The sequence below is a fragment of the Lynx rufus genome, unplaced genomic scaffold (genome assembly GCF_022079265.1).
Source record: "Lynx rufus isolate CCGP_SWC_20201006 ecotype Redwood Valley unplaced genomic scaffold, mLynRuf1.p SCAF_3, whole genome shotgun sequence".
Classification (NCBI taxonomy): Eukaryota; Metazoa; Chordata; class Mammalia; order Carnivora; family Felidae; genus Lynx; species Lynx rufus.
The window spans coordinates 70,621,843-70,631,936 of record NW_025814845.1 but is presented as its reverse complement, the minus strand read 5'-3'; the positions used below and the strand labels follow the sequence as shown (position 1 = coordinate 70,631,936).

Genomic DNA, 10,094 nt, shown 5'->3' with positions numbered 1-10,094 from the left:
GGCTGGAAATATACATTTGAAGGGAAGTACCGAAATGGGAACTGATTTCCACTTTCCCTGGTCTTCCCACCCTGTGCCTTTAAGATACAATTTTATTATGTTTTGTTGTTGAGGGCAATTTAAGTCTTCTAAAATTGGGTAAAGGGAAACTTCTCACGCAGTATTAGTCAGCATTCTCTTAAATGTGCCACTAAAAAGGATTTGACCAAAAAGTGGTAATAAAAAAATAGGACAGTGTCCTTCTGGCTTATGTGAAATGGATATTTTAGCTATCAGTTCAAATATTTGGAAATTGTAAAGTCTGTCACATTTTCTAATGACACAGCATGTGAAGTAGTACATTGTTGAAAGGTCAACCAGAGGCTGATTTTCCACACTATAAATCACATATGTTGAATTGCGGAAGTCTAGAAACATGTTGTTTTATGTTGATCACCAGTGTCTGTGAATAAGATAATTCAAAAGTAATGAGAAGTGGTAAGAGTTGCATAAAATAAAGTATTTTCACTTAAAACAATTCTGATAGACTAAAGGTGGAGGGAAGAATGTTTTGATAGACTTTAACTAGTTTCTAAGGGGCAGTGGGAGTGAAAAGTGTCTCAGAAAAGTGAGGCATGTGCCTGCAGATTGAAACCTGAGTGTAAATATGTGAATTTTTCTTAGGAGTAGCAACTAGGAATCAGGTTTGCATATTCACTGTTTTGCACTTAGTCCTCCTATTAATGAATACCACCAGGTGATGGGTGTTTTCTGACCGGAGAAAGCCTGTGTGTGGCATCTGGCAAGTCAGGTTTAAGAAAAAGATGTCAGCAGCTTAAGGCCCCTGTCACATGACCTCCTCTACTTGCCAATACTAGGCGCTCTGGATCAGATTTCAACTCCAGGCAGTCCTGCCAGCCATGTGGGTTCAGCCGAGTGAGAAGCAAAACCATGCTTCTGAAAATGTTAGGAGCTGCTCTTCGCTCCCTCTGAGGCCTCTGGATTAGGAACTGTGTTTCAAATGAAATCATATCTACTGAATGGAATTCTCGTACTTTGCTGTCATTTTGATGTTTTCATCTGGTCTTCATCACTTCTACCAGGCACTTCCTGCGAGAATGGGGGCAGGCGCTCTCGCTATCTGTGTGAGTACAGGCCGCCCCCGTCTTCTGTGGACACGGCGGGGCTGAGGAGAGGCCTGTGCCCTCCTGGTTTTGCTGCGATGTTTGTGCGATTTTGTTTTTCCTTTCTAGGAGGTGGGGGAAGGTTTGTTACTTAAATGCCTATCTATTCAAATGGACGTTAAACAGTGTTTGGGGCAGCATTCAGCATTTTTGTCTGTTTGCCTTTCCAAAAAAGATGAAGGAATAAGTGTGCCGGAGTTTATGCGGTTAGGACAACTTGATTTAAAGTAAAGCATTCTCGAGCATTTCAGACTTCCTTATTATAGATGAGTTAAATATGAATGCTTAATTGTAGTTACTGGAAAAGTCTAGTGGCTAGACTGAGAACGAATGAAAATAGCCACGAATTTGTTCCTTCTGGGTATGTGTATGACCTTTTTCTATTCACATTTTTGTTTTCTTTTAGTAATGCTAGAATTTCTGTTGAAGCATGGTTGCTGAAAGTGACAGAGAAAGAGCTTGTTTGATAAATGTTTGTGAAACCTTAATGGAGTATAGAAACTTCTGGTTACAATACAGTAGCATCAATAAATACCACTGATGTAAAATCCATGAGAAAATGCATGTATTTCTAGGGCTGAATTAATAAATTCAAAAGCAGTTCTGTTGATGCTACTTTTGCAATAACCACGTATTGTCAATTATACAATTTACAGAATGCTGTGATTTAAGTTTTTATTTCAATATATAGAAAATGCATATATATCAAGCATACTTGTATTTATAAACTGGTATTGTCTTCCAAGGGGGCATTTTGTTTGTCCCTAGAAGAGCTAAATGAGAAATATATATTCTTTATTATCAACTTTATCTGCTGACTTCTGTATCATCACAGGTCACATCTTTTTTCTTTTTTTTTTTTTTCAAGTTTCAGAAAAAGCTGCGATTTGTGGTAGGTTGTGATGGCATCCTAAAACATCTAGAGATATCTGGGCAATTTTTTACACATATGCCCAAAATGGTCACCACATGGTAAATCAGCCCCACAGATTGAATTTTCATAGTAAAACTCCCTCATTTTTGTGCTTGGAACTTTTTGGTATCCTGTGTGCCTGTCTGTCTCTTTTCTTCTTAGCCCTGAGCCTTGTAGCATCCAGGTATCCAGGTGATTATCTTTTTATCATTCCCAAGAGTTTTCTTCAAAATCTGATTTTTTTTTTCTATTGTAAAATACTGACCTTCTATTTCACTTCATCTTTCCAAGTTTGGAAAACAAATACTTTAGGACAGGAAATGTGTAGAGTATGAAGCAGCAGATCAACCTATTTGGCTTGAGACAGTCATCTCTGATTAGACCCTTACTTCTTGCCTGTGGCCTGCATGCATTGATCTCTACCTTGATTGAAATGCACACTGACCCATGTATGAAACTGAATATTTTTCCTTAGTTTAATCCAAAGTATATGCAAAATTTCATGTAAAGTTGACATGAAAATCATACTATATAAGAGATTATTCACTCTAGTAGAGGAGTAATTCTCAGTCATTCCTATTCTTTAACTTCAGGTTAGCCTTTTTTTTTTTTTCTATCCCAGTTCTACTTATAGGAAATGCTTATGTTTTTAGGATTTTTAGCATAGTATTTCTGGAAAAACATAGCTGAAGGAGAAAAAAAATTTTTTTCATGTTTGTGGCAGAAAGGTAAGAACTATGTAAATGTAAGCATAGGGGCTGGCATACTTGTTTTTAGTTTGGGACCTCTTTACCTAGACATATCTTATATGTAGCAATGGCTCAGATATCCTGATACTGAAGATAGTTGTTTAGAGAGAATAATAGAATACTAGATATTTGTAGTGTGTGTGTGTGTGTGTGTGTGTGTGTGTGTGTGCATACGTACACATGTTGAAGTGGAACACTCCATTCATTGGAGTTCAGAGAGCCTCCATTTCTATGTCCACTGACTAACCACCTTTCTCTTCCTCATTCTTTTCATCACTTCCCATATTACTAGCACTGTTAGTAAAGCCAAAGTGGCTCAAAATTTCACTTACTACTCATATTTACAAAGAAGTTGCAGCTTCTTCACTATAACATCTGTTTTTCCTCAATAAACTACACCCAGGCGGAATGGGAACTAAGGCAAGTTAATATTGCCTTAGTCTCTTCTAGCTTTAAATGTCACTTTGAGAGGACTCCAGCTCTCTCAGGTGAAATCTTGAGTCTTTCAGACCTCTTGCACCTCCTGCTGTTCTGTCCAACGTGGCATCTGGGTATTTAGAGGAAGGTGGGCTTGCAAGTAGGAGTTGCCATATCCCAATGGCTGAAGAAAGGGGGGCCCAGAATACATGCGTGTCGATTTTTATATTGTGGATGTTCTGGTCTCTGGTGTGTTTAGCAAACCTTCGGTGAATTTGTAGGTAAGTTCTGTTGGTATTCTCCAGGCCTTGCGGTCCACTCCTCCTGAGTTAACTCCAATTTTTGTTGGTGCTGGGAACAATTCTAAGGATGTCCTGGGCCTTGTAGCCTTTGTCCCTAATTTGACCCCTCCATTCCTGTAGCCTCATCACTGTGTATCCTCAGCTACCTTTATGTCTATCCCATAGTGCAAGCAGGAGCTGTGGTCCTAGTACAGAAAGGTTCACAAACCATATTATGATATTCTAGTCACAGATTTATTGAACAGCTTAAAACACAGCACAAAGCAAGGAGGGAAAGATCTGCTAGGCTTACCTACATAGAAAGGGTTTCAGTGGGATGAAAGGCCCACATTCTGAGTCCTGTGTTACATGATATTTGTCTGTTCTGTTTCTCGTCTTCTCTACCACATCAACCTTTCCTGGTCACAGTGGGTTTTTTGAGGACCAGTGTTGAGTGTGTGCAGGGGGCTCAGCAGATGGAACATGACTGAGCCAACACAGCTTGCTCTATCATCAGAGACAAGTGTGCCTAGGTATAGTTCTAACTTGCTAAAATAGACTCCTGAACGGCTATGGATTTTTATCTGCATATTTCAGGCAGATAACACATGGGGCCAGCAAGGGTATAATCAATGGGTGACTCATTTAAGAGATGAATATTTGATGTCTCATAACTGTTGGGTGCTTAACTTGTTTCTTCTATCTCTACTTAATTATCTATGTCAACTGTGTCCACCACACTATCTCCTTACATATTGTTGAAACTTAGTTGTACTTCTCCTCATTGTTTTTCCCTTCTCTATTTGGCTGAACTGAATTGTCTTAAGTAATACAACAAACAAATATTTTGCAAATTCAAGTTTCAAAACCCATCGTGGTTATTTATCTTTGTTGTTTCTAGTTTGATGTTTGGCACCAAATTCATCCCAAACAGACTACATTTACATTTCTTAAATGCCATGATGGATTTCTTCATTTTTTTTCCATCTTCTGTGTTTTCTGTCTTTGTTTTGTTTTGTTTGTTTGGAGTTTAGAATGTAGGCTCATTTTGGAAACTGGCAAACATGATCTTAAATCTTGGTTATGTTATTTACTTTACTCTGACCTTAGACATTATTAAAAAGTATGCTTTCTTGATAATTTAAAGAACATTTGACCATCTGTTCAGCTTCCTTGACATTACATATTTGTCTCACTAGCAGACAGTAAAGTTTGGACACAGGTGTCCTTTCTTATTTGTATCTCTTACCTATTGTTCAGGGCTAGGCAGTAGTAGTTGTTCAATAAATATTAGCACAGAAATGGTAGGTGAAACTATAAAACCTAATGCCTGACTTCAGTGTATTTTATGTTTAAATGGGTCTTTTGAAGACCCTCATAAAGCTAAAGGCATGCCTGCAAAAGCATTCAATCTTTGACGGTACTTTTTGTGAAAATGGCACAATTTGCCATTTATGAGAATGAGCAGTATAATTGTAAATATTTTGTACTTTAAAAAATCATTTGAGTCTCCAGCTGAATAACACATGAATTCTCTTACTACAAAACTGCATCGAGCCAATGCGAGTAATTCTGCACATCCATTCCATCTCAGATGATATATGGGCTGGTCAGGGCATAGCTTTCCTTCAGGTAGAAGTGTAATCTGCTTTAATCAGGGTAATTAATACCAAGGGTCCCAACAGGAAATCCCTGGAATCTCAGTAGCTTGGGGAAACAGATAAATTTGTGGATTACTCACAGTCTGATGCAGGTTGAATCTCTCTTCCATCTGGTGACTCTAGTGTCCAGACTGCCTCCATTCTGTGAGATATTTGCTGTTTCAGCATTTGACCATATATCCCTTAGTTTATATCAGGGATAAAAGGAAATAGAGAAGGTACACATGTTTTTATCTGCCTCATTCTGGAAGTGATTCATTTCTCTTAAAGTTCATTTCTTTGAACTAGTCGTATGTTCCCATGTGATGCAAAGGTGGTTTGGAAATGTAGAGAAGTACCTCATGGAATATTTATAAACACTATTTCTGGCGCATAACCTAAAATGCTCAAATCAAAGAGAAAGATGTATGCTCCATAATTGGGATAGAGCAGTTCTGTCTCTAATTCTCCTACTGAATGTAAACAAGGAATTACACACCCCAGGTGCTGCTGACAGATATCTAATCTATGGATCAAGAGGGAAGACAGCCTAAGGATATCTTAATACATCAGCAAATGGCAGAACAGTGGTGACATTCATGAGCCACTGAATCTACCAGCTTAGAATCTTTCCTTCCCCTGAACTCCTTTGTATTAGTATAATGGGATAATAAATGGCCTTATTATTTTAGCCAGTTTGAACTAGAATTTCAATTACATGCAGCCAAAACATCTTAATTGATAAACTTCATCATGCAGTGGCTTGCTTTGCGATGGTTTTGGGAAGCTTGTCATGAACTGGAATGAGGCAGGATTTGAGGCAGGACACATGGGTTTGAATCTTGGCTCAACCACTTATTGGCTATTGGCTGTGACCCTGGGCAATAAACTTAACCTCTCTCTTTCCGCACCTATCAAGTAGGGGTAACAACAGCCTAAACAGGATTGTTGTGAGAATCAAATAAAACAGTAATGTAAAAATACATTGAAAACTTCATAAAAAATTACTTTTGTTATGTGGCAGTCTACTTTATGTCTTTTTTTTAAAGGTGATTTCCTTAATACTGTCCTTACAGATGGATTATACTTCTGAAGGGACTATTGATATTATTGGATTTGGACCAAATTTTAAACAGGATTAAGCCTTTAATCTTTTGTTTTTCCACAATAAACTGATGAGGTATTAGAGGAAGACAAGATTAGTAACAGGCAAACAAAAGCATGTAAATTTTCCTATGGAAATCTGAATTGTATTGCAAGAAGAATTTTCATCTCTGCCATACAGAATTCAAAAATCAAACAAAAATATGGTCAAAATTAGTGTCTAGAATCTGATCATGGGTAAAGTCCCTAGTATCTAGGTTACTAATTTCAGTTTCATTTGAAGCACAGTTAGTCGTGTATATTGGTTTAATGTCTCTGTGCAGAAGATTGTAAGTAAGCATTAGTGACTGGTGAAAAGTGCAAACGAGCATGAAGAAGCATATAAAGTGGAAGAATGGGGTGACTGGGTAAAGAAGACTAGGCTAAGGTAATAAATTAGATTAATCCAATCTAACTCTTAAAGTGATTTACGCAACTGAAATTCCAAAGATAAAGAAGCTTGTGTCTAGTAGTTTCTGAAATAGAAACTATAAGAAACCTTACTTGAGCTATTATCTGTAATTGTGGATTTCCAATGGTTTATAAAGAGGTAGCAAATCATAGCATAATTAAGTTTTTATAAGTTATATAACTAAATATAAGTTTTGTAACTAGCAGGCAGATTCGAGATTTTTTAAAAATTTGTCATTCTGAGCTTGGTTTATGGGAAAAGATGCTGCAACAACTTTGAATTATTACAGCTACTTCTTTAAGATTGTTAAATTTGGAGCGTCTGCCACATCAGATATTAACAGAAATAAAACATTTGAAATTATAATGGCTAGCCAGTTGAATAAAAATAATTGCTGGATTTCTTCTTTGCTCTTTAAACTAGAGATGGATCAAGGATATAAATACCAAAGTAAAACCATAAAACAATAATTTTGGATCAAGGAGTGTCTTTCTAAAGAAGAACCAAGCGGGGCGCCTGGGTGGCGCAGTCGGTTAAGCGTCCGACTTCAGCCAGGTCACGATCTCGCGGTCCGTGAGTTCGAGCCCCGCGTCGGGCTCTGTGCTGACTGCTCAGAGCCTGGAGCCTGTTTCCAATTCTGTGTCTCCCTCTCTCTCTGCCCCTCCCCCGTTCATGCTCTGTCTCTCTCTGTCCCAAAAAAAATAAATAAACGTTGGAAAAAAAAAAATTTTAAAGAAGAACCAAGCTAGAAACCCTAAAGACAAATATTGGTGAATTTTTCTGACAAATAACTAAAATGTCTGCACAATCCCAAATAACATTTAAAAATGCCAAAACTAGGACAGATACTTATAATACACAGGCTTAAAAAAATTTACTTTTTTTTTTTTTAATGTAGAAAAAGTTCGTACAAGTCAGTAAGAAAAAGAAAACTGGCCTTTAAAAAATGGACCAAAGTTGGGGCGCCTGGGTGGCTCAGTTGAGCATCCAACTTTGGCTCAGGTCATATAATCTCTTGAGTTCAAGCCCTGCATCCGGCTCACTGCCTCACTGCGTTAGCGTGCTGTGTTAGCACAGGGTCCGCTTCAGAGCCTCTATCCCTGTCTCTCTTTGCCCCTCCCCCACTCGCACACTCTTTCTCAAAAATAAACATTAAAAAAAAAATAAAAATTAAAAATGGACCAAAGCTTATGAATGGTACGTTCACAAGTAACAGAAGCATTACATGCTCTTGATCAAGATGTAGACCAGTGGAGCATCTTTGCAGGACACTGTGGCAGTATGTGTCAAAATGTATAATTTGTATACCTATTAATCTAGCAATCTCACTTCTAGGAATTTATCCTACAGATAACTTGTACAATTATGTAAAAATATTGGCAAGAATGTTCATTGCTGAAATACTTGTAATAGTAAGAACTGTAAATAACCTAAACATTATAGTAAATAAGATGGGTTAAATCAAGTATAGTATCTCTAGATAATATAATATTAAACAGCTGTATGTGTTTGGAAAGACCTCCAAATTGATCAAGTAACAAAAACTAGGTGCATAAATACACAATAGTGTATAGTTATATTTTCCTTTTTAAAAATAATATGCATATCCATAATTAGGCATAGAAAACTTTTGCAAGGAAACATAGTAACTGGGATAGGGAGACTTTTTAGTTTAAACTCTCATGTTTGAGTTTTGATTGCATATATTTAAATTATTATGAATGAAGACGACTCAGGGCACCTGATGGCTCAGTCAGTTAAGCATCCCAACTTCAGCTCAGGTTGTGCTCTCGTGGTCAGTGGGGTTCGAGCCCTGCATCAGGCTCTGTGCTGACAGCTCAGAGCCTGGAGCCTGCTTTGGGTTCGTGCTCTCGCTCTCGCTCTCGCTCTCGCTCTCGCTCTCGCTCTCGCTCTCGCTCTCGCTCTCGCTCTCGCTCCCGCTCCCCTGCCCGTGCTCTGTGTCTGTCTCTCGAAAAATAAATAAACATTAAAAAAAATAATAAGAATAAAGACTACTCAAAAAATGGAATGGTAGCTGTCTAGACTAAATAATGATTAGTTTATAATCATGAAGGCACTGAATATTTGAATGTCTATAGTTTTTTTACAGATACATTTTGAAATATATAAATTACTTGAAATTGTCTAATATATAGAAGGATATAGACTTTCCCTGCACATCATAGGGCAGACTAGAGCTGGGTAGAATGTAATGAAACAGTTTGACCAAGTAGAAGGAAGTGTCTAAAGATTGCAGTATCTAAAAATTGAGCTGGTTGTCTCATGAGGTGATCAGTGCTCCATCACCACAAGTAAGAAAGAAGAGGATGAGTAGTCATGGGTTGACTTGTCATAGGAAAGTCATGGAATTAGAGTTATAGGTGAGGTATCTTTGCAATGTCCTAGGATTCTCTGAATCAGTGTGTACTTCCCAGAATTGGTAGCTCTCAGCCAGTTTGTAAGACTTTTGGAAATTTAGCACACATAGGTCTTTTAACCCTTATCCTTCTTTCAGTTAGGGCTTCCTCTATGTGGAGGACTGGGTGATTGTCCAAAGCTGAAGGCAGAATTCCATGATCTTGATAATAAGGCTAGGTCCCAGATTTTAACTGGTAAATGAAGTCTTAATAAGCTGTTAAGTGTGTGTGTGTGTGTGTGTGTGTGTGTGTGTATAAATGAAACAGAGGATATTATTACAAGATTGCTAAATTTTTACTATGAAAAAAGATATAAATTGAAATTCTACAATAGAACTCAGTTGAATGGCTCATTCTAGAAAAAATGTAGAATAGCAGTGGAAAAGCTAAAGAAAAACAGTTCAAGGAGAATTTTGATGTAAAATTGTCTTATCAATGATAGTAATTTACTTTTGGTCTTAATTTCAAGAGATTCCTTTAATATTTAAGAAACTAGTTTTAGTTAAAATGTAAATAAATGATCTTATACACAAATCTTTATTTCTGTGCTTTACACTGTAAATAATTCAGGTAGGCCTTCAAATACTAATATGCAGCATTGGTTTTAAGCCCATTTGGATTTTCTGAAGCTATATGTTTTGGTCTTAATTTTTCCAAAAATGAAATGTTTTTAACACTATAGTTCTTATCATATTACTTCTTTAACTTTAGTTGAGTCTTTGTAACTTCTTAAAAAGCATCCTTCTGTTTCTGGCTTTACATTTCACTAAACTTGTTGAGAAACAATGGCAGGAATAGCCTTTGCAAGAGCATTTTTCAAATTAGACTCACAGCAATCTCCTGCAAGACCCTTCTCTTCTGTTTAAATCCTCCTTGGCTATGCTAAGACTGACAACAGTGATGAACAAAAGGTTTAATATTAGTGACGTTAAGAACTGTCCCCTCTTTCTCCAAATAAC

General features: G+C 37.2%; 1 protein-coding gene across 1 annotated transcript in view; it reads left to right on the top strand.

Annotated features, from left to right (window-relative positions):
- The first annotated feature begins 1,019 nt into the window (after positions 1-1,019).
- Positions 1,020-10,094, top strand: part of FAM13A (family with sequence similarity 13 member A) — a 333,262-nt gene continuing 324,187 nt past the window's right edge. The window contains exon 1 of the mRNA XM_047091509.1: positions 1,020-1,124. Within this exon, the coding sequence (XP_046947465.1) occupies positions 1,020-1,124 (105 nt within the window). The remainder of the gene's footprint in view (positions 1,125-10,094) is intronic.